General features: G+C 42.3%; 2 protein-coding genes across 3 annotated transcripts in view; one reads left to right on the top strand and one right to left on the bottom strand.

The window, feature by feature from the left end:
* CEP128 (centrosomal protein 128) overlaps nucleotides 1-15527 on the bottom strand; it is a 605049-nt gene extending 589522 nt beyond the window's left edge. The window contains exon 1 of the mRNA XM_055538802.1: nucleotides 15382-15527. Coding sequence (XP_055394777.1) covers nucleotides 15382-15525 — 144 coding nt within the window. The 5' untranslated portion in view covers nucleotides 15526-15527. The remainder of the gene's footprint in view (nucleotides 1-15381) is intronic.
* TSHR (thyroid stimulating hormone receptor) overlaps nucleotides 1-25291 on the top strand; it is a 153774-nt gene that overhangs the window by 80060 nt on the left and 48423 nt on the right. For both annotated transcript variants that reach the window (XM_055538815.1, XM_055538816.1), the window contains 5 exons: nucleotides 2899-2970; nucleotides 9279-9353; nucleotides 19452-19526; nucleotides 23249-23323; nucleotides 24686-24763. In XM_055538815.1, coding sequence (XP_055394790.1) covers nucleotides 2899-2970; nucleotides 9279-9353; nucleotides 19452-19526; nucleotides 23249-23323; nucleotides 24686-24763 — 375 coding nt within the window. The remainder of the gene's footprint in view (nucleotides 1-2898; nucleotides 2971-9278; nucleotides 9354-19451; nucleotides 19527-23248; nucleotides 23324-24685; nucleotides 24764-25291) is intronic.

The following is a 25291-nucleotide window of genomic DNA, read 5'->3' on the forward strand; positions in this document are numbered from 1 at the left end:
CAGTCTTAGTTGTGGCACATAGGAGATCTTCAGTCTTTCGTGCAACATGTGCATTCTTTAGATACAAGATGTGAGCTCTTAATTGCCACATGTGGGATTTAGTTCCCTCCCTGACAAGGAATCAAACCCAAGTCCTCTGCATTGGGAGCATGGACTGTTAGTTACTGGACCACCAGCAAAGTCCATCTGGTGGGCTTTTAAATTTTTTTTAATTAAATATAGATTCTTTACTTTTGGAGACAGAATTTTTGCCAATGCAAGTTACAAATTAGGTCCATATCACCTACAAGCAGCATGTGCAATCTTAGATAAGCTTGCCCTCAAGATCCATGCCTTAGGACATGCTCTATAAGTAAGACTCTTTGAGCTCAAGAAACTGGGTCTCTTCAGGTGATACCCAATAGGTGTGTATCATCTTTTTGTTTTCCTTAGGCTTGGCCCAATTTGACTGGGAGATTTTAGTCGCAATGACTTGTTATTCTTTTTTTTTTTTAACTTTAGAATCTTGGATCTGGACCAATTGGATTTAATCAGTCCAATTAAGAGAGTGTAATTAGGAGAGCTGTGAGGGGGTGCAGGTAATTTACAGGCCCTGGATTTCTGGACTCATATGAAGGCACATCACGCTTGATGCCCAGTCACCAATGTGGCAAAAGGCTGACATTCTACTCTTTTGTTATTCACATCACCTCTCTCTGCCCTCAAGTTAATAGGCCCTTTTAGAAATTAATTTGGCCTTACTGATGATTTGATTAGGCAAGTTACAGATTTACTTCTTGATAGACAGACAGACATACTGGGTAAAAAGAGTGGCTATAAACAGGTCAGTAAGGTGGTGGTGAGATGTCAGGGGAGGGAACCCATTCTGTAGTCCCGTGATTAGATCTTTTGCTAAGCCTGTGACTCTGGACCATGAATTTCCCATTTCTCAGCATTTTCTCTCCCCCTTCATAGGACAGAATAAACCAGAGTGAGCTCGAGTTTGTTTCCCTTCTACAGGCTGTAGATAACTAGCTTCCCCTGAGGGCAGGCTTTGTTAAGAACTGAGTGCTCCGATATACAGTTGACTCTTGAACAGCATGGCTTTGAACTGCCTGGGTCCACTCATTTGTGGGTTTTCTTCTATAATAAATACGACAATCCTACATGATCCAGCAGTGGTTGGTTGAATCTGCAGGCACAGAACCACACATACTGACGGCCAACAATAAATTATTCGTGGATGTTTTAAAGTGTGGGAGTTGATGCCCCTAACCATCCCCCCAGTGTTCAAGGGTCAGCTGAATTTCCAAATGCTTCCTTTTCCCCCTCCTCTGACAGAAGCACAAAGGGATTTTTTCCTTAATATTTGGTGGAACTCCCGGAAGTAAATCTCACAAAACGGTGAAGGTCTACCTATAACTAGGTTGTCCTGGAGTTTTCAGTTCTCAGAGTTGTGTGCACTGCGCCTCTGGCAATTTTACAGCTCAGGTTTTCGTGAATCTGTACCCTGGCACTGGTCCCCCCACCCCACCCCCACCCCCGCCGCCCCTACAGTTTTTGCTCATGAGTCTCTGCTCTGAGAAATGCGGACTCCTGTTTGTCTCTCCTGTCCTGGGGACTGTGGTTTGTCCTATCTTCCCCTCCCCCACAGATCTAAAAAGAGTTATCAATTTTTCTGTCTGTCTAGCTTTTTATTTATTGTTAGGAGGGAGGTAGGGGACTTCCAGGCTCCAGTCAGACAGAACCAGACACCAGAATTTCTAAATACATTTTAATCACTGCAAAAATTAGTAGTTCAAAGAGTACGGAGATCAAGGAAATCAAGTATTGAGAAATCACCCTGCAGCCCAGAAGGAAAAATACACGATTTCAGTCTAATAGCTTTTAAAAAAACTTTACCAACATGCAAATGGCAAAAACAAACCCATGAAGAAGATAATAAGCATGTGCATTGGCTTTTTGCAAACTGAGTTAGGACAATAGGTACATCTTTTTCCATACAGAATTCAAGTGGTTGCTATAACAAAGAAAAAGAGAAGTGAAAGTCATTCAGTCGTGTCCGACTCTTTGTGACCCCATGGACTGGACTATACAGTCCATGGAATTCTCCAGGCCAGAATACTGGAGTGGGTAGCCTTTCTCTTCTCCAGGGGATCATCCCAACCCAGGGATCGAACCCAGGTCTCCCAAATTGCAGGCAGATTCTTTACCAGCTGAGCCACCAGGGAAGCCCCATAACAAAGAAAGAGGGTAAACAGTGGAGGGTCCAGGTGGAGAGACAGGCTAGAATGCATCAAGGTGTCTCATTGCACAGGAAAACCAGTCTCAATCTTCTGAAAAGTATCAAAAATCAAACAGGAAGAAAAGCCACAACCAGTAGTTTGCATATGCAACTAAGATGCCACGATCCTGTGAAGTATTAGCTCCTTGTTAGTCATTTATTTCCAAATTGCAGCAAATTCATGATAAGATCAAGGTAATGATTGAATAAAGCTTTGCTTGGGCAAAAAGGTTATAATCATACCACTATTTTTAATCCTCTTAGTACACTCTTAATAATACTCTGGTGGCATTTCAAGATTTTTTATTGACAAAGAATTCAGTAGTCCTAATAAACTTATGAATATATTATGTTGCCTTCTGTTAACAGATTATGATGTTATACAAGGCACACCAGTTTACTGCAAATTTGAAGGCAATGTCTGAAGATTTATTTTCTGCTTTTGAATCTCTCAATTCTTGTTTTGTTGGGGAGAAAATTATTTGCTTTTCATAGAGTATTATTTTTGTTGATGATGTATGATAAACTATATATTGTAATGACTGTCATGCTTCTAATAATGTGTTCTGTATAATTAAGGTGGGTTACTAGAAAAATCTAATGATTTGGAACTCTGTGTCACTTTTTTTTTATAGGAAGTTTATAGAGACTCATCTGAAAACCATTCCCAGTCATGCGTTCTCAAATCTGCCCAATATTTCCAGGATGTAAGTCACATTTTTCTAATATAAAAAGATGTTTGCAATTGTGATATGGAGTTTTCTAACAGGGTTCTATCAAGAAACACACCTGTTAAATATTGCACTTACATAAGGCAGAGATGTCTACATTTTCAGAATACATGAAGTTTATGTACGAGGTGTTTATTTGATTTTGCTGCATCTCCACCCCCTAATCCCTAGATGATTTTTTTAAACCTAAAGCAAATTTAAGTACCTTTGGTGTTAAGAACTTACTAATTCTTAGTGTATGTCAATATATTTTGATACATGGCAAAACCTTAGCCAGAAATCTCTCCCAAAAACAAATATATATCTCTCGAATCTATCTATCCTCATTACCAATTCTTGATTCTCTTTTCACCACCAGTACAAATGTTAACATTTTCTCATAAATGTAGTCAATGATTTCAGACTTCTCACTTAAAAAAAAGAACTAAAAATAATTCTTAATCATAGAAAACCAAACTGCTGTACACTCAAGAGTGAGGAGAAAAAGAGCTTCCATGTTGCACTGACGAGTGTATCTGGGTACGAAATGAGCCAGGTTTTTATTTTAATTCATTGATTCTGACAAGCAGCACAGATAATCCAGGGACACCAGTAACAACGCCGCCAGGAGCAGCCTGTGGGGTCTTTGGCTGAACTTAGTCGGTTCGTGACCACTTACTCTCTCGTGTGTCATTTCAGGGGCAGTTGTGGTTTTTAGTTGTCACAGCTGGAGAGAGGGGTCCTTCCAGGATCTGAGGGCTGAGTTGAAGGATCTGCTCAACACCCTATAAGGCGTAGGACACCCCACACACAACCGAGCATGATCTAGACCAAAATATCAGTAGTGCTGACGCTGAGGAGCCACCCCAGCTGAACGTCTCTGCAGCTTGGTTTTTTCCTACCAGCCCTTCCTTTTTTTCAAATTCTTGTCTTCTTTGGTTTCTGTGCTGTTGTTCCCTCCCTCTTTTTAACATCTTACCCTGACTCCTCCCCCTGTCTCCTTTCCTGGCTTCCTATTTCATTCAGACCCTTACATACCAGTCCTTTGTTTATTTTGTCCTAATTCCTCTATGCCCTCTGCCCCTTGAATGAACACTCTGCCTTTGGACTCACTGTTACCTAACACAACTAATTCTTAAAGGACTATCTCTAGCTCTGACTTGTTCCTACAGTTCAGGGCTATACTATAGATTTCTTTCTTTCTTTCTTTCTTTGTTTAAATACACTGTAGAGCAGTTTTAAGTTTACAGCAAAACTGAGGGGAAGGTACCGAAAGTTGCCGTATACTCTCTGCCCCCTGCCATGCACATTCTTCCACACTATCAACCTCCCCCACCAGGCTGGTACAGTTGTTATAATTGGTAAGTCTACACTGACAGATGGATTTTTTTTTTTACCGTCTGAGCCACAAGGGAAGCCCAAGAATACTGGAGTGGGTAGACTATCCCTTTTCCTGCAGATCTTCCCAACCCAGCAATTGTACCAGGGTCTCCTGCGTTGCAGGCAGATTCTTTACCAGCTCAGCTACCAGGGAAGCCCTTATGTCTGACTCTTTGCGACCCCATGGACTGTCGCCTCCCAGGCTCCTCCATCCATGGAATTTTCCAGGCAAGAATACTGGAGTGGGTTGCCATTTCCTTCTCCAGGAGATCTTCCCAACCCAGGGATTGAACCTAGGTCTCCGGCTTTGTAGGCAGACGCTTTACCGTCTGAGCCACCAGGGAAGCCATTGGTGCCTCTACTTGGCTGTATTCACTCATTCATTCAGTGAACAGTTATTGAGCCCTACTTTGTGCCTGGCACTTTGCTAGATGTGTCATATACAATAGCTGACAATACTCACGGAACCTCGTTTCCTTGCTAAGAGAGTAGTAAGTGCCATGATGGAGTCAGTTCCAGGGTGACCTAGGAACTCATGTGAGAAGTCTGTTACCTGGATAGGGGGTGTGGTCAGGGTAGGCTTCCTGGAGGAAATGGTGCCTAATTTGCGATCTATATTGTCTGGGGAAAAAAACAAAAACAGATGAGGGAACGATAAGTTGAAGAAGAAGAAAAAATGGCTGTCAATGAAATTAAAAATAAGTTTGTGGAAGCTGGAGCTTAGTCTCAAAGTGGGAACAGTAGAGAAGAATAAAACTGGGACGTAAGTGAGGACAGGGCTTTGTGAACCTTTTGAAATCTCCCCTAAGGACTAAGCCACAGGATGACTATATACAGGGAAGTGACAGATCAGATGTTTTAGAAATATGCTAAAACAGATGTTTTAGAAAATATGACATCTGGGAAGTGACAGATCAGAATATACAGGGAAGTGACAGATCAGATGTTTTAGAAATATGCTCTGTCTGTGCTGTGGAAAATGGGTGGAAGTGGAGCAAATTGGAGGCAGGAAGCTAGTGAGGAGGTTGACTCAGTGCCCAGCGAGAGGGGTGGCAGACTGAATGCGGATGACAGATGGAATGGGGATGGCTTGAGTGGTAATTTAAAAATTTATTTTTCAAACAAGGGAGAAGAGAACAAAAATTGGTTGACTTGGAGGTGGAGAATTTCATCGCTGTTTCTGACTGGGACCTCTGTGTGGTTGACGAGCACGTTTGCCAAGGCAGAGAAGTTTTCTGTGCATCTGCTATGGAGGGGCAGGGGATAAGTCAGGAATTCAGTTTGGGGCACAGGGCATTGGAGGTGCCTTGGAGGCATCAAGTAGCTATATCTAGTAGACATCAGGGTATCAGTTTTCATCAGTTCATTCAAGAAATATTTTTTCATTCCCTGGTATATATCAACTGCTGGTCTAAGTGACTGGGATACCTCAGGGAACAAATGGACAAGGAACCGTGCGCCTGTGGAGTTTACATTCAAATGAAAAGAAATAGACAAGGAAGCAAAAGCATAATAAATAAATATATTAATTCAGGAAGCAAAAACATAATAAATAAATATGTTAATTCAGGAGGGGATTTGGGTATTGAAGCAGACTAAGGACCTTAGAGTTGGAAATCCCAGGTATGTAGGGGAACTGGGGAGAGATTTGGGTAGAGATTGAAACTTGAGAGTCACAAACAGGTAGAAGTAACATGACCAGGGAAAGGCATCAGAGAGGCTAAAAAAAAAAACTGAAGAAAGAACAATTATTTTAAGAGTATGCGGTCCCTCAGGAGGCAGGAGGGAATGGCATCCAAATAGAGGGGTTGACCTGCAGGAAGATGGGCATCCTTGGTGCTGTAATAAGAGAGTTGTAGTATGAGGTGGGCAGAGGCAGGTAAATTAATAGGCTTCTTGGAGGGGAATTCCAGAAATTCTCAACTCAAGGTTTCGATCTTTTCTACAAATTATTAAAAAGATTATCTACTCATACTGAGGGTAGAATGGGCAGGGTTAGAAATTTGAGAAGGTTTAAAATAAAATGATGGACAATAAAAGAAGGAAGGTTAACTGAGATGTTCAGGATGTCCAGGCAGATCTGAAGGTCCTGAGGAAGATTCCTCCAAAGAGTCTGTGCTGAGATTCTCCAGTCCGGATTAAGCATGCCCGGAATCCCATCAGAGAATTTATCACTCCACATGTTAATCCCATTTTCCAGTCTGTATCTCTCACTACTGTGAGTTCCTGGAAGCTCGGGAGCAGGTCTGATTGGTCAGTGCCCATTTACTAACATATAAAGTAAATGTTCAATGTATATTTCTTGAATGAAAGCATACACACACACATAAAAAATCCCATGGACAGAGGAGCCTGGCAGGCTACGGTCTATGGGGTCGCGAGAGTCAGACACGACTGAGCGACTAAGCGCACAGCACAGAGAACAGTCAGGGAGCCGTCACATCTCAGGGGAGGAGAGAGGTCAGCAGGTTTGTCTGGGACACTGCACTGTCCCACCTATTATTCTGACATAATTATTAATAGTACCCTGTTTTAACTCACAAAAATATCCTCTTTTGGATGACAGACGATATGGTTACCCTCGTGATTACATGCAACTTACATGCTAAGAAGAAATTTGAGGAAGAGGTTGGATCTGATTTTTCCTGATTATAAAAATAGGACAAGCAATAGGGAATCATTGTTTTTATCCCACTGAATAAATGGTTCCTATGTGTTGTCTTTGCAACCAAGCTATGGCAGCCCTCTAAGGAGGTATCATACAGTTGGAGAAATTGGAACTTCATTTATTATGACACGTGCTGAACGACTAAAACCTTAAGAAAGCTTTGCCCCTCCTAAACTAAGAAATTCAGGAGAAATACTGCAGCAATGGATAGGATGCAAAGTTAAGAAAACAAGTTTGCTACCTTCGTAATTAACCTTGTCCCTCAGATTGCTCAGCTTCACCCACCTTAAATCCCCATAATGTCTATACAATAAATTCTTTTCAACATCCTCAATGGTTTCCTCTCTGTTAGAGATATGATATTTGGATCAAAATAATTTATGTAATGTTATCCACAAGTGGCAAGGGCTTGGGAGACCCGACAAATCAAAGGATTACTGGTTAGAGAGTAGATAATTCAAGATGGAAAGGACAGGAGCCTTAGAATACTCACAACACCAGTGATAAAAACTCAGATGGAACAGTCAGCACTCCTCTTAGAAGCAGTGCATTAATGAAAACATTTTACTGGCAGAGTCAACTCAAACTATACTCCAGGGGTTTTTTACCTTGCCTTGTACCTTAGAGGTACAAGGTGGCACCCTGCTTCCCAGGTGGCACAGCGGTAAAGAAACGTCCTGCCAATGCAGGAGACGCAGGAGACATGGGTTTGATCCCAGGGTCAGGAAGATCCCCTGGAGGAGGGCATGGCTCCCCACCCAGTGTTCTTGCCTGGAGAATCCCATGGACAGAGGAGCCTGTTGGGCTACAGTCCATAGTGTCGTAAAGACTCACACATGACTGAGCACGCATGAACATACCTTAGAGTCATCTGGGAAGCTTTTTAAAAATAAAAGTATTTGACCATCCCTTATATACTCTGAATTAATTATTCTGGACCGAGTCTTAAGACATGTCTCAAAAGCCTCCCAGATAGTTCAGCTGTGTGGCCAAGGTTGAGAAGCTCAGCTCCACATACAGGTGGGCACCATCTATTAATCATTAATTTTCCCAGATCTCATAGAAATGCCTCTCAGGAACATGCAGTCCTTGAATCTGGCTGCATTAGTCGTTCTTATTACAGAATGGAATTTAAGGAGACTATTTGAAATATCATCCCTTGTGTATTCTTCATGAGTTGTATTTTTTTTTTTAAGTACTTAGAACTTTGTGTTGCCTTTCCTTTACAAAGTTCAAAACCAACCTTGAGTTTTCAGCCTCATCAAAATAAAAAAGCAAAGTCTTGAGAGAGTATACAGCCACCACTGCATGGAATGCTCCAATAGAGAATGGTAGCTTTTTCTTCATCTTTGAAAAGTGAAAGTGAAGTTGCTCAGTTGTGTCCGACTCTTTGCGACCCCATGGACTGTAGCCTACCAGGCTCCTCCATCCATGGGATTTTCCAGGCAAGAGTACTGGAGTGGGTTGCCATTTCCTTCTCCCGGGGATCTTCCCGACCCAGGGATCGAACCTGGGTCTCCTGCATTGCAGAGAGACGCTTGACCCTCTGAGCCATCAGGGAAGTCTCCATCTTTGAAACTCATCTTTGAAAGATGAAAGAAGTCTCATCTTTGAAACTACATCTCTACTCTCATGCTGTTAGGTACTCCATTAAAGACGCTTCTTATTCATTTGTGTATTCTATTCTGCCATCTTTCACTTTCTGCTATTTTGAGTAACTAGCCTATTCATTCATTTACTCATTCATTCACTTAATTACATATTTATTGGAAGTCTACTACAAGACAAGCAATACGAAAGGTACTCAACATTCAGTGTTCATCAGACACCAGACTCAGTTCTCCATTTCAGAGAACTGGCTGTCTAATGAGACAACATAAATCAAATATCATCCAAGCACTTGCAAAGTTTCACTATGATAATTAGTGGAAGGAGAAGTTCGTGGTGCCATGAGGCTATCCTATGAGAAATTTGACCTAATCAGGACATTTGGGGAAAGCTTCTAAAGGAAGTATCAGTTCAATGAAACCTGAAAAATGAGTAAGACCAATGAATTGGGAAACTTTCAGATAAAACAGGATCTAAAAAAAGTAGCTATAACTACTTTTACCATAATTAGGGAGAAATCAGGAAGGTTGTACCTGTTTCATGACCTGGGATGCCCCTGACAAAGCAGTTACATCAGAATTAATGGTATGTTTGCAGTTCACGACCTTACTAACTTTCTACTTTTGTATTTTATTTTTGTGACATTCAGCTACTTGTCAATAGATGCAACTCTGCAGCAACTGGAATCACATTCCTTCTACAATTTAAGTAAAGTGACTCACATGTAAGTACAATGAAAAGTGCAGCATAAATCTAGGCCACAGCCACTTTTTTTTTTTTTTGGTTGTCTTTTTATTTTTTTAGTTAGGAACTTTGTATTTCTATATATCAGGCATTTGTCTCTGAAAATCCAAATTGTTGTTGTTTAGTCACGAAGTTGTGTCCAACTCTTTGCAACCCCATGGGCTGCAGCACACCAGGCTTCCCTGTCCTTTACCATCTCCCGCAGTTTGTTCAAACTCACATGTCCATTGAGTCAGTGATGACATCTAACCATCTCATCCTTTGTCACCCCCTTCTCTTTCTGCCTTCAATCTTTCCCAGCATCAGGGTCTTTTCCAATGAGTCAGCTCTCACATCAGGTGTTAAGTAAAACCTCAAAAGATTCCACTACCAATTCTCAAGTGTTTCTCTCCATTTAAGTATTTGCTAAGATACAAAAGATTTTGTTAAACTGAGGAGCAACATACATCTACAGCCCTTTTTTGATTGATAATTTTGGGGATCCAGATGGCAATAAGAGCTGGTTTCTAGAACATGGATCAGAATTTCTGTTAATGATTAAATTCTTAACTTGTTCTCACTCTCAGTTTATGTTAATTCATCCTAATTTTCACTTCCATGGCAGAAGTTAAAGACAAAATTAGAAGTCCTCTTCCTAAATTGTCATTTCTATTACTGCTGTGTTGTAGATTTTATTGGCATGGATATCAGTAAGTCTAAATATTTACTGGCTACCTACTAGATTCCAGCTTCTGTGCAAGTTTCTGAAAAACTAACATTTTCCCCCTCAATTAGGAAAGAGAAATATAGCCTTGTGAGATTAAAACAGGAGTGAAGAACTCTAGGTTTTGAGTTGGTCAAAGTGGGGTTAAAACCCTGGTTTCTTTGCCTGTCATTATCTAACCTTGATGTTCCCTGGTGGCGTAGTGGTTAGGTCTCAGCAATCTCATTATCTAACCTTGGAAAAGTCACGTAATCCTTCCTAACCTCAGTTTCCTCATTTGTAAAATAATGGTAACAAGAGTTCCAACTTAACATGCTCATTATAAATACTGAATGACACGATGCACGGAAGCATTGAGCACATGGCCTATGCACAGAGGGCTTTCCAGGCGGTTCAGCGGTAAGGAACACGCCCGCCAGTGCAGGAGACTCAGGTTGGATCCCTGGCTCAGGAAGATCCCCTGGAGGAGGAAATGACAACTCACTCCAGTATTCTTGCCTGGAGAACTCCATGGACGAGGACCCTGACAGACTACAGTCCATGGGGTCACAAAAGAGTCGGACAGGACTGAGCGACTGAGCATTCACACACACTACCACACAACATCAATCAATACACTTCACACTCTGTTTTTATTTCTGTGGTCCCTTACAAGCTATAAAATGTTTTATATAAATAATCACATTATATTCTTTTAAGCAGCCCTGTATTGTGAAATATTAACTCTTTTCTTGATTAAGAACAAAAATACATATCATCTATAAATAGTGTTCTAGACATTATGTTGAACATTTATGGACTTTATTTAACTTTCAAAAACCCTGTGAAGTAGAGATTATCATTTGTATCATTTAATTAAGAAAAACATAAATGTAGAAGAGATAAACATGTTATCCTAGGTCACACATTTACTAAGGAAGAGGGCCAAAATTTTTACATCATATGTATCTGTCTCAAATATTCTTTCCCTGTACAGGACAGTGTGCTACCTTCAAGAACACTGAGGCTCAACTTTGTTCCTTTGTATGATAACTGCATAATATAGCTAGTGCGAAGCTTCCCAGGGAGCTCAGCGCGGTGCTCTGTGTTGACCTAGAGGGGTGGGATGGGAAGGGTGGGAAGGAGTCCAAGAGGGAGGGGATGTATGTATACACAGAGCCAATCCACTGTCTTGTATAGCAGAAACTAACAGGACATTGTAAAGCAGCTATATCCCAATAAATATAAATAAATATACATGCAATCTAGGGAGAAAAAAAGAATATTGAGGCCCAGAAAGTTGTCTACAGCATACATTATTAGATCAACCATCAGTCTGAAAACAACTAGAGGAACTAAAAAAAAAAAATCTGTTTAAAGGGATTGAATGTTATGAGGGGAGCAAGAACTTAAGGGGAGAGAAGGAGATCCTCAACACAGCATTCGATTGTTTTCCTCTTGAAGAATTTTTTGAATTGTAAACAACAGCTGAGGGGTTGGGAAAATGACCAGAGGTTTAGGCAGTATCTTAGGGCTAGGGAAATATTAATAAATGCTTATCACAAAGTAATTTTATCGAAATTAATTTACCTAATTCTTAGTCCCCATTTCGCATCAGTAGAGTACAGCGTTTAAAGTATTTAACAAAATTCTGGCTTTGCCAATATATTCACATCTTGTTTTTAAAGTAGTTAATTAGTTACTACTTCCCTATACTTCTCAAAGCACAGGACAAAGTTGCCCTGATAGATGTCCAGTAACTATTTAATTTTAATGAATGTCTCCACACTTTCTAACTAGAGAGAGCAAATTTAGTCAGAGAGGCTTGCCTCCAATTTTTTCCAAACCCACTGCCACTTAAAAGCAGACTACAAAAAGAAAACAAACAAAAAAAAAACCCTGAATATCAAATTTAAATAAAAGTTGACAAGGATCTGGGACTGGCTAAGAACTAGGTTTTTGGCCAATATTCTCATTCAGTTCCTTGTTTTAAACAACACAATCTTACATACTGTTCAGTTGTGCCCTACTCTTTGCAACCCCATGGACTGCAGCACACCAGGCTTCCTTGTCCTTCACTATCTCCTGGAGCTTGCTCAAACTCATGTCCACTGAGTCAATGATGCCATCCAACCATCTCATCTTCTGTCGTCCCCTTCTCCTCCTGCCTCCAATCTTCCCCAACATCAGGGTCCTTTCCAATGAGTCAGTTCTTCCCATCAGGTGGCCAAAGTATTGGAGCTTCAGCTTCAGCATCAGTCCTTCCAATGAATACTCAGGGTTGATTTCATTTAGGATGGACTGGTTGGATCTCCTTGCAGTCCAAGGGACTCTCATTGTATTTGAATTTCTTTCGAGTCCAGCTCTGCTGACTGGAGCAGCTTCTCATAAGTTACTTTAACTCAGTCTCCGTGCTGAGAGTCTGAAGCTTTCCTAATACCCTTGGCCCCATCTAACTTTGCACGTGAAAGGCCAACTCGACTTTATTGTTGCCCTCAATTCTTTCCCAGCTAGGCCTGCTCTTCATTCATGGACTGGAGATGTTTAGGGTGTGGGCAAATATCTCTAAGGCTGATGATCACAGTCAAATGCTGGTAATTAATGCCTAGTGAATAATCAGGGTGGGGAGCGGGGATATGACAATGGAAGAATATCAGTAGTTGGAAAAAGTTCCTTCATAGGAGGGTTTAAGCCTTCCTTTCCCTTTCTTTGGCTGATCCCTCCACAACCTGAGAAATCCTTTCTCTCACCTTGCAGATTTCCCTTGTTCTTTGGGTTTGGACTGTGTACTAAGTACCTGCCATAATGCCAACTTCTCTGTTTTGGCTCTTAGTGAGAATTAACAAAGATTTCTCAGAAGAAGAAAAACCCAGAATCTAGACATATGATTGGTGGTAGTTTCTGACTCCTGCGACCCCTTGGACTGTAGCCCACCAGGCTCCTCTGTCCGGGGGATTTTCCAGGCAAGAATACTGGAGTGGGTTGCCATTTCCTTCTCCAAGGGATCTTCCTGACCCGGGGATCAAACCCACATCTCCTGCATTGACAGGCAGATTCTTTACCACTGAGCCACCAGGGAAGCCCTAGACATATGGTTAAATGAACCTAACCTAATTAGGAGAAGGCAATGGCACCCCACTCCAGTACTCTTGCCTGGAAAATCCCATGGATGGAGGAGACTGGTAGGCGGCAGTCCATGGGGTCGCGAAGAGTCGGACATGACTGAGCGACTTCACTTTCACTTTTCACTTTCATGCATTGGAGAAGGAAATGGCAACCCACTCCAGTGCTCTTGCCTGGAGAATCCCAGGGACGGGGGAGCCTGGTGGGCTGTGGTCCATGGGGTCACAGAGTCAGACACAACTGAAGTGACTTAGCAGCGGCAGCAGTGATGCTAGGTTATTAATGTGCTATCTTGTGAAAACACTGCATACTGAGCATAATGTTAAACTTTTCATCTAAATGTCCATTTTATTTTAAATCCAATGAAAAAAATTAATCTGTAATGAGCATTTCTATTTCTTTTAAGGTCTGGTTGGTGATTTCCTTTAAACATCATTAAAAAAAAAAAAAAAAAAAAAAAGGGGAAAAGAAAGAGCTGTATTTGGAGTTAAAATTCCTATCTTAAGGCCCAGAGTTGCCTCTAGCTGTGTGACAGGAGATCAGTCACTTAATCTTTCTAAGCGTCTCTATCATTTTTGTCTGCAAAATAAGGATGATGTTACCTGCTTCACTTAAGTCAGTTCTTCCATTCCCTCACTGGTAGAAACTTTCTGAGTAATAAGTATACCCAATGTCTTTTTGCCTTTTAATCTTCCAACACTAGGCTTTTTTTTTTTAACTTTTTATTTTGTATTGGAGTATAGCCTATTAACAAACAATGTTGTGATAGTTTCGGGTGAAAAGCAAGGGACTCAGCCACACATATACATGTATCCATTCTCCTCCAAAGGCCCCTCCCACTCAGGCTGCCACATAACATTGAACAGAGTTCCCTGAGCTATACGTAGGCCCTTGTTCCAATCAATAAGCTTCAAGATCCTCAAACATTTCCCTGACACAGCTAAATTACCCGTTTTTGTAAAACAGCATACTTGAAGATTTAAGCAGACTATTTGGCACTGCGTATTAAAATTTTTAATATGAATATATATTGCTTTGTTTTGCTCTTTTAAAATTGGGGATTTTTTTTTTTGGCATGCCTTTTATTATAATTTTTTCTTCATTTGAACAAGATAAAATAAAAAGTGAAAGTCACAAAGTCCCAGCCTGTAAACACCTCCCAGAGATGACCACTATTAACTGTGTGCTTTGCATTTTAACAATTTTATCCATGCTTATTGTATGAGTTTGGGTAGGCTAATTACTGTAGGAAATAGACAAAATTTAAACTGTGCAAACCCCTGTGTAACTGAAGGGTATTTCTTGCTCATAGGACCATACTGGGTCAGTAAGCAGGTGGCAGGGGGGCCCTCCTCCAAGCAGTCACGCAGGGATCCAGGCTGTTGGTCCAGACACTCTGACATCTTCAGTTGTTGTTGACACTCGCCCTGCAGGGCCGTTCTATCCCAACCCTGCAGTTACATGTGGATTGCCTTCCTCTTGCTTTCCCCAGCTTCCTAGAAGCATATCTAGCCTCCTGCATGCTTGGGCCATAATTGCAGATTCAAATGCACCCTCACAGGCATTCTTAGAACGCACCCAAATTTGTACTCCTTTTTCACCCTTCTTCTCTTATCACATGCTTCTGGTACTTACCCTATACCTCCCTTGTTTTTTTTGAAAAGGTTATGCCAGCTGCATTCACTTCTGACATCTGTCTTCATTTAACTAAACTACCGACAGTCCACACCGCACACCCCTTCCTTGCTTTAGCTGAGGTTTTATTTTTTCTAGCTTTATTGAGGTATAATTGCCATATAACACTGTGGAAGTTTAAGGTATACAATGTGTTGATTTGATACACTCACGTATTGCAAAATGATTCCCACCATAGCCTGAAGGAAAACCTCCGCCCCGTTACATAATGACCATTTCTTTTTTGAGAACGTTTAAGATCTCTAGTAGCAACTTTCGGTGATATAACACAGCATTATCAGCTATAATCACCATGTTGTACACTGGATTCTCAGAGTTTGCTGGTATTACAGCTGGAAGCTTGTACACTTTAGCCAGTATCTCCCCAGTCCCCTACCCACAGCCCCATCGCAGCTCCTCTCCGAGTTTGGCAATTTTTAGATTTCATATATAAATGATTTCATACAATGTCTATCTTTCCCTCAGCAGAAATTTTTAAAAAGTCATTTGTGAGGAAGTGTTAACTTACCTCAGAAAGCGGCTTCTTTGGCCTGGTGTTTTCTTTTGATATCTCTTGTCCATCTTTCCTTTTCTTTTCCACTCTTACTGAAACCCATCTCCTCCTCTGTGTCTCCCCCTCCCTCCCACCTCTTTCTTCTCTTGCAGCCGCCATGTTGGTTGCCAGCCTCATTTAATCAGCTGTAGCCAACAGCGGTGTTTATTTTCCCTTAATTCTCTCTCCGCTTCTAAAGTGGATTCAGCTGGGCTATACCTGGTCGCTGTGACGTTCTCTTGGGATACTCACTTAAGTTCGCTTGTTCAACAGTAGTCACTCATGGAGCAGTTTTCCAGACGGCAAACCACACTTGGAGAGTTTTCAAACTCTTCTAACTAGTTAGCATTTGACTGACAGCAGTTCAACCCCTCCCTGCAAATGGAAAGCTCTGGCAAGGAGTTTATTGCTCCCCACGAAGAGCACCTTGACTCAGCTGATGGTCTTAGAGGCGCAGCGGAGGTGGCCAGGAGCCCGCGCAGAGGGACAGCCCGCAGTCCATTTACCCAGCATAGAGGGAGTATCAGGGACACAGGACCCTTAGTTTCAAGTCAGAACAAAATGTAAACAGTCTGGTTTAAAGTGAGTCTTTCCCTGCAGGGTCTTGGTTGGGTAAAGATCATGACATGATAATTTAGGATTAGTTGACACAATGGGAAGATGATGAGGCGGTGGTGTCTTGGGATATAAACTGTTGAAGTGGTGATGGGTCTTTCAAGAAGTTCCCACAATAAACAATAAAGTTATTTTCCTTGACAAAATGATGCTAATGAAGAAACGAGACTGGTAAGGTCACACCGGCAAGAAACAGTAAACTGAGCTGGGAGATGGTTTCTGTTCCGAGAGTTAACGCCTCTCTCTCTTTTCCACGAGTCTGTTGCATATTTGCTGTACTTCGTCAAATGTCACACCTTGTGGGGGTTTTTGCTTGTTTGTTTGAATTTTTACAAATATTGCAGTGCCCCCAACCTGAGGCCTCCAATGCCTGCTGCAGCTTTCATTCTGCTCAGGTGAAAACAGTAACAAACCAACACCTGTAGATTTACTGTACACACATGAAACCTCACAGAGCCATTATTTACTCTTCACACGAGTCTTACGAAAGAGGCACTAATATTGTCCCTGTTTTACAAATTAGGAAATTATGGCTCAGAGAGGTCAAGGAACTTGCCCAAGGTCACATAGCTAGAAGTGGCAAGGCCAAGATTTGACCTTCAGTTCAGTTCAGTTGCTCAGTCCTGTCCGACTCTTTGAGACCCCATGAATCGCAGCACTCCAGGCCTCCCTGTCCATCACCAACTCCCGGAGTTCACTCAGACTCACGTCCATAAAGTTGGTGATGCCATCCAGCCATCTCATCCTGTGTCGTCCCCTTCTCCTCCTGCCCTCAATCCCTCCCAGCGTCAGACTTTTCCAATGAGTCAACTCTTCGCATGAGGTGGCCGAAGTACTGGAGTTTCAGCTTTAGCTAAAGTTTTAGCTTTAGCTTCGTTCTTCCAAAGAACACCCAGGGCTGATCTCCTTTAAAATGGACTGGTTGGATCTCCTTGTAGTCCAAGGGACTCTCAGGAGTCTTCTCCAACACCACAGTTCAAAAGCATCAATTGTTCGGCGCTCAGCTTTCTTCACAGTCCAACTCTCACATCCATACATGACCACTGGAAAAACCATAGCCTTGACTAGATGGACCTTGTTGGTAATGTCTCTGCTTTTCAATATGCTATCTAGGTTGGTTATTACTTTTCTTCCAAGGAGTAAGCGTCTTTTAATTTCATGGCTGCAATCACCATCTGCAGTGATTTTGGAGCCCCCAAAAATAAAGTCTGACACGGTTTCCACTGTTTTCCCATCTATTTCCCATGAAGTGATGGGAACAGATGCCATGATCTTTGTTTTCTGAATGTTGAGCTTTAAGCCAACTTTTTCACTCTCCTCTTTCACTTTCATCAAGAGGCTTTTTAGTTCCTCTTCACTTTCTGCCATAAAGGTGGTGTCATCTGCATATCTGAGGTTATTGATATTTCTCCTGGCAATCTTGATTCCAGCTTGTGCTTCTTCCAGCCCAGTGTTTCTCATGATGTACTCTGCATATAAGTTAAATAAGCAGGGTGACAATATACAGCCTTGACGTACTCCTTTTGCTATTTGGAACCAGTCTGTTGTTCCATGTCCAGTTCTAACTGTTGCTTCCTGACCTGTATATAGGTTTCTCAAGAGGCAGGTCAGGTGGTCTGGTATTCCCATCTCTTTCAGAATTTTCCACAGTTTATTGTGATGCACCCAGTCAAAGGCTTTGCCATAGTCAATAAAGCAGAAATACAGTTTTTCTGGAACTCTCTTGCTTTTTCCTTAGGTCCATCCAATTATTCAGTAATAAAATAAAAAGATAATAAAAAGGTGCAAATTACTGATATATGCTACAACATGGATGAGCCTCACAGACACCATGCTAAATGATAGAAACCAGACACAGAAGACTATGTATTTATGATTCCATTTATATGAAATGTCCAGGTAAGGCAACTTTAGAAGTAGAGAGGAGATCCGTGCTTTTTAGGAAGAGGGCAGGGAGTGGGAATTGACTGCAAGTATGCATATGATTACTTTTATCATTGATAGAAATGTTCTAAAACTGAATTGTGATGATGAATGCACAATTCTACAAGTTTACTAAAAATCATCTAATTGTATCAAATTGCAATGCATAAAATTATGGAAACTTTCCTTCAGCAAAACTATTTTTAAAAAATCCCAGAGGCCAGATTCTGTCTTCCAGTTGTTACCAGCAACCATTAGATTCAGGTTCCTTTTAGGAATCAAGCCTTAGGTGCCATTCAGAAGGGGTCAGACTGTAGGCCTTACTAAGTCTTCTTACCTTCTTCATGTAAGCCTGGGGAGGGCCTTTAAACTCTTAACCAATTTACACATGTTGAATATATTTACTTCTATTAATACCAATGAGAACCTATTTCTAACAGGCACTGATTTCACTGATGCTAGCTGTGTGTTTCGATAGCATGTTTATAAACCTAAGTAGATAAGTTGTAGATCTATATGATATTATCACACATGCTGAAGCATTTTAAATAACTGTCTAGGAAAACAGCTTCTCTGATGGCTCAGTGGGTAAAGAATCCACCTGCAATGCAGGAGACACAGGATACTCAGGTTTGATCCCAGGATTGTGAAGATCCCCTGGGGAAGGAAACAGCAACCCACTCCAGTGTTCTTGCCTGGAAAATCCCATGGACAGAGGAGCCTGGCAGGCTCCAGTCCACGGGATCACAAAAGTGTCAGACACACCTGAGCAACTAAGCACACGTGGGAAGAGAAGGGCCTCCCTGGTGGCTCAGTGGTAAAGAATTCAGCTGCCAGTGCTGGAGATGCGGGTTTGATCCCTCAGTCAGGAAGCTCTCCTGAAGAAGGAAATGGCAACCCGCTCCAGTACTCTTGCCTGGAAACCATGGACAGAGGAGCCTGGCATGCCATAATCCATGGGGTCACAAAGAACTGGACACAACTTACCGACTAAACAACAACAATATGAAGATAAACCCAAGTGAATTAAGAATACTCATTACCTGTACTGCCTCTGAAATAGCAATGGACAGAGGAACCTCACCGACCTATTCCTGTGCTGTTATCCATTATATAATCCATGCAATCCCCCACTCCCCATGGCCAGGTTACTTGTTATTATCAATAGTAAAGATATCTGCCCTCAACAGACCACTGGAGAGATTTCTAAACCTAAAAGGAAAAAAAAATCTCTGAGGCTATGGATAAGAGAAAGGTCACCCCAAAATTTAGATGGATCGAAGCTAAATTAATGATGGAAGAAGGCTAAACAGCTGTTGTGTCCCTGAGAGAATCAAAAAGTAGCTTTTTGTTGGTGGGACTTGTTCCTGGCAGAAAAAGTCCCTGGGCACCAAGGAAATATGTATTCTTCTCATGAACCTTTGTTAAACCTGATTAAGACTGTTTTATCTTTCATAAGAACAGAAATGACTATATTATAGTGACTATGTTTCTTATAACTTTTACAGAGAGATTCGGAATACCAGAAGTTTAACTTACATAGACTCTGGCGCCCTAAAAGAGCTCCCCCTTCTAAAGTTCCTGTAAGTATTAACGCCTATCCCATCCTGCCCTTTTTTAAAAAAGAGAATTATAATGTAGGAATATCCCCGGGATAAAATGACCTGGGTCATTTTAGCGGTGAGTGGTTGGGTGGCCTAGGACACACCACATCCTGTGACTTACTCCCCACCTTTTCCCTTCAGGCAAGGTGTCAGGTGAAGTGAGTCACATTTTTAAAACCTATTCAAGGGACTTCCCTGGTGGTCCAGTGGTTGAGAATCCACCCGCCAATGCGGGGAATGTGGGTTCAATCCCTGGTCTGGGAAGATTCCACCTGTCTCAGGGCAAGTAAGCCCGTGCTCCACAACAAGAGAAGCCCCCACAATGAGAGGCCCGCACACCACCACTCGAGGGTAGACCCTGCTCTCCCCAACTCGAGGAAGCCTGCACTCTGCAGCAAAGACCCAGCGCAGCCAAATAAAATAAAACCTGTTCAAAAGTTGGCACCTAGTGCTGGGACCAGAGTCCGCCCCAGGAGACATGAGAGAGAAAACGCCATCATGTACGCATGGTCTTGAAATGAATATACCCTCTGAGAGCCCACCAGTCAATTTTGTTCGGGAACAGGTACCGCAATATTAGAGTGGCTGTTAGACTAAAACGAAGCCAAAATGGCGACGCGTAATCTCTTAGAGGTTGGGAGGGGCACGCAACAGAGAGGGACAGCACTTTCTGCTTGGGTGGCACCTTGTGAGCCAACTGCAGTCTCAGTGAGAGCGGGGACCGCACATTTTCGTCCTCTGTTGTACTTCACTGCCTGTCTGCTCAACAAAGCGTGTTCAGTGGATGTGTGTGCACACACTCAGGTCCTCTGGGCACCCTCCCTTCTTGCCTCCTTTCCTGCTCACATGGGCTGTAAAAGATTAGGATGTGAAAACATTACAAAGGAAAAAAAAAGTTAACCTTCATCCCAATACCCAGCAACAATCACTATTCACATATTAGTTCATTGCCATCTAGGGACTTTAAATAAAAGTATATATCCAAATATATTCCATGAAATAAGTCTCTTCAAGGATGAGTAGAGGTTACCCAGGAGGGGGAGAAGAGAAATACGGGTGGGTGGAATAGCACGAAAAGACACACAAGTGTGCAACCGCGTGGCTTATTTGGGGAACGGAAAATAGTTCAGTGAAGAGGTAGGGGTGGGAGACGCCAGGGGAACAGAAAGGACATGGATGGGATATGTGGCTGACGGGGTATCTGGGAAGTAATAAAAATTTGCTGAGCCACAAGGGAAGCCCAATAAAAACTTAACAGCACAAGACAATTGCTCCTGTGTGGACTCTGAGCTTCAATCCTTTAGTAACTCTTTGATTAGTAGACATCACGTTCCCTGGTCTGTGCAAGGCTTAGTGGGGAACATGTTGGATAATAAAACGTTGTCCTTGCCTTCAAAGAAGCTTACCATTTTTAAAAGGAAGATTTATATATGGAATTGAAAAGTTCCTCCCCTAGAAGAATAGTGGGAAGTGACAAATGGGAGGTACATACCTTTATCTGGGGGTGCAGGTAATTACAGGAGGCATCAAAAAGGAGATGGACTCATTTGGGGTTTTGAAGAATAAAGAGATCTTGGTCCAAGTCCCTAAGATGGCATTTCCAGCCCATTCCAATACGGTCCCCACTTAACTCTTAGGTTCTTGCCCCCTGCTTTTCCATATGAAGCGCTATTGCAATTGAATGAGTTTATTTACTGTTCTTCAGATATACCTTATGGAATGTTACTTCTCTCCTTGGTTATTTGGAGCTTCCCATTTGCTTTTTTGAGACCTCAGGCTCCTGCTTCCTCTTCAAATCATGTGCCTTCCCCTCTAGGAATCAGGTCAGAATTTGCCTTAGAAGGGGCACCAGAGCTTTCTCTGCTGGAGACGTTCTATAAAGGTTTACTGGCAGTGACAAGCTCTTAGCATGGCACGCCAAGGCTCTCAAACAAAGCGTAACTCCACTGCCTGTGTTCTGACCAACTAAGTCTGGGAGGCATCTGGAGCCTGAGCTTTTATAGTCATGCTGTTTTATGCACATTTTTATCTTGACATTTTGCCTTGATGATACAAGCTTTGGAGAGTGAAGACATTGTCTTTGACTGATTTCCTTCTCTGTCTGAACATATTTTTATGGTACTGCTGCCATGGTATTCTCAAGAGGCTGCCATGGGCGTATCATTCTTGGTAAAATAACCAACACAATATAAGGTAGAGTTTGCAAAAGGGAGCCTGGCTTGGAGTTGGTAATTAGATTGTCTGCCAGGGTCCAGCCCCGGTGGATCCAGGGAACTCGAAGCGGGGACGGCGTCGGCAAGAATCAGGAAACAATTGTTTAATTAAACGTTAATTAAGGATATAAAGAGTGGTTAAATAAGGATAGCTCAGTGAGGAATTCAGTGGAGAAAAGAGGCTGAAATAAGGATAGCTCAGTGAGGAAATTCAGTGGAGAAAAGAGGTTGAATAATTGAGCCAGAAGGTGAGAGAAAGAACGACATGGGAGACCAAGTTTCGGTGAACAAGGCCCGCACTTTATTTTCCAAAGTAGTTTTTATACCTTAAATTATGCATAGAGGATAATTGGGGAAGGGGTAGAGTCATGCAGTAAGCCAGGCTTTCTTCCTGCAAACTTATCATATGCAAAAGTTTAGGTGATTTGCATCATCTTCTGGCCCTGAGGCCTGTTGACATTTTAAGACCCTTTCTTCAGAAAACTTACTTTTCTCTAAAGGTGATTAGTCAGGCGCCACCCTCCAAAAGCATTAGATAAAGTTGCATTCCTACAGAGCAAAGGTGTGGTGGGCTATAACAAGAAAAAGAATTAACTCAAGGGTCCAAGGTTACAAACATTAAAGCTACTACTTACACCAATTATATTAATCAATACACTGCCAGGGACACAGCAGGTAAGGGATATGGAAACTTAGCAGCAAACATTGGCCCAACAAGTGAAAAACCCTTCACCAATACAATTTCTAATCAATCTTTTGACTGCTCAAAGGAGTCTGTATTCAGACAGTTTAGAACATCTCATGCCTCTCACGGTTGTGAACTAAAACACTCTTGTCACACCCAGGAACTTTATTAACTGGAGCTGTAATTTAACTCTTTTTCAGAGAGAGGTGGTGGGGGACAGCCCCCGTAAAGTCAGAGGTGTAGGTGAGAGCACAAAGCAGAAAGTAGGCAGACTCTGGTTTTGGGGGTAGATGCTCGAGAATTTCCAGGGGGACTCCCTAGACTCGATCCTGCCTTTGCATATGCCGAGCCTCCTTCCTCATGACCTTTGCCACAGGCGGAGCTCCTGCTCCTGGCAATTGTCTTCCTGTTGCATCCTTCCCTTATTCCACCCTCCCTTCCCCCAACACATGTATCATACCCTCCAGTTAAAACAAGGTAATCACACACACACACACACACACACACACACACAAAGAAACCTGAATTCCTATTTCTAGGAATCCCACATGGCTCAAACAATCCCCAGATTTTCCTAAATAGAATGGATGTATTGATGCTGGTGGACTGGGTAAATTCTTGTACTTTGAGGAGCATCGTCCCATCCAAGGGCTAGAACTTGCCATAGTCTCTCAGATAATTGATGGAGTTAGGATTTGATCCTAGTCTGACGTCAGAACACATTCAGCTGTTAATTCTACTTCCTATGTGTTGATTTTCTTACCTTGTTTCTATTCTTTTTTTCTTCTTTTCATCTACTGTAGTGGCATTTTCAACACTGGACTTAGAGTATTCCCCGACCTGACAAAGGTCTACTCCACCGATGTGTTCTTCATACTGTAAGTGTGCACACAGGCAATATTCGGCAGTATTTACTTGTCGCTAACGAGAATTAGGGTGCAGCCGTAGATGTTGGTTGGAACCAAGTGAAGCAGTTGTTTCGAGGAGGAAGCAGTGATCAATCATCTGTGACAATCGCCCTGATGAATGAAGTCAGGCAAGGACTGAGAAATGCCCATTGGGTTTAGTAATACGGGGCACTGCGATTCTGAAAAATGGGAGTCTCTGGGTGGAGAAGTCTGTTTGGAGTGAGCTCAAGAGAGATATGGAAGGGGGAATTAGAGATGGTGAACTCTTTCGGGAAGTTTTACTATTAAAAAGAAGCAGAAAAATGTCTCAGTAGTTGGAGCACATGGAATAAGGAGAAAAGGGTCTTTGCTTTTTTCTAAATGGGAGAACCTGTGGCATGAGTGTCTGCTGATGGGAGTGACTGAATAGAAGGAAATTTGATGATATTGAGGACACTTTATTCTTCACGTAGCTTTTCAAACACCTTCCCACGTGTTACCACGTTTGCTCCTCTTAACCACCTTACAAGGCATAAAAGGAAGTTATAGTTGCTACACTATACAAACGAGGAAGCTGAGGAATAGAAAACCTAAGGGATTTGGTCGGAGGAGGGTCCCAGGAGCGATCATGAGTGGTCTCCAACCACTTCCTGGGACTTCTGACTGGGGACAAGTGCTCTTTTCCAAAACCCGTGACATAGTCAAGTGTCTTACTAGTTGTACAGGCATGAAAGGACATATGCAGAGAGAGTTACAGGTTGAGTTTGTACTTTGGAATCAGCAAAATATATCAATAAGATGATAGGATCCAAACTCTTGGGATTTTGCTAGAAAAAAAAAAAAAGCCCATGCTCCTTTGCTGCAGAAGAGCTCTGTTCAAAATATAACCCATCTTCCAGCAACTAGAACACAGAAAAGTTCTCCAGGAGCATCTGCCTGGCAGTGTTTTTCAAGTGAATGACACTTTAATAATAATCATGAAATGATACCCATCGATCCCATTCTACTGACCCTTTTCGGAGGTTCCACACACTGAGGAAACAAGTTGCTCTGGATAAAGTATTTGTCACGTGAGTCCTCCCTTTGCACAGGAGGACTTTCAGGAACCTCAGCCCCTACACAAAGCTCACTAGCTCACTGCACAGGTGGGGCTCTGAGTGCATGTCCACCTAGGTCAGCTCTCACCACCTCACTGGACCTCTGAGCCACCAGCAGCTAAGAGTCAACAACACCTACAAAGAAATAAGATAAAATGGAATCGTGTCAGGTTATATATTTAGGTGCATATGTACAGCAAGAGCCCAGCTCCAGAGGTGTTTTTTTCCACCAAGTGTTTTTGTTCCTCTCTTGCAGTGAAATTACAGACAACCCTTACATGACTTCAATCCCTGCGAATGCTTTTCAGGGCCTGTGCAACGAAACCTTGACACTGTGAGTATGGCCAGTTCCACTCCTGCCAACTCTGGAATTTTTATCTGGGTCACTGTCATATTCCTGCAGGCCATCCAAGAACCACACTGCCACACAGTATGTTGCTCTTTGGTCTGCCAAGGGTTACATACAGTTAAATAAGAGTGGCACCTTATGGTGTGGAGCTCTGCAGCTGACAGAGTGGTTTAGGCAGCAAGACACAGGGTAGTCTCCTACAGAAGTGGTCTGCACACTCTATCTGTGAATGGCCATTCAGGTTTTCCAGACCACATGGCCTCGGTGGCAGCTGTTGAACTCTGCCATTGTAAGGCAAAAGCAGCCATCCACAATGCACAGACTAATGAGCACAGCAGCTATGTTCCAACGGCATTTTATTGACAAAAGCAGACAGTGGGCCACATTTGGCCTGCAGGCCTTATAATACAATGTCCTGTATCCATTATCTCAATTGAACAGAGAAGAATTGGATTAAAGCAAATTTAAGTGACTGTCCCAAGGTCCCTGAAGTAGAAAACAGTGCTCCTAATA

The sequence above is a fragment of the Bubalus kerabau genome, chromosome 10 (assembly GCF_029407905.1).
Source record: "Bubalus kerabau isolate K-KA32 ecotype Philippines breed swamp buffalo chromosome 10, PCC_UOA_SB_1v2, whole genome shotgun sequence".
In the NCBI taxonomy this organism is placed as follows: Eukaryota; Metazoa; Chordata; class Mammalia; order Artiodactyla; family Bovidae; genus Bubalus; species Bubalus kerabau.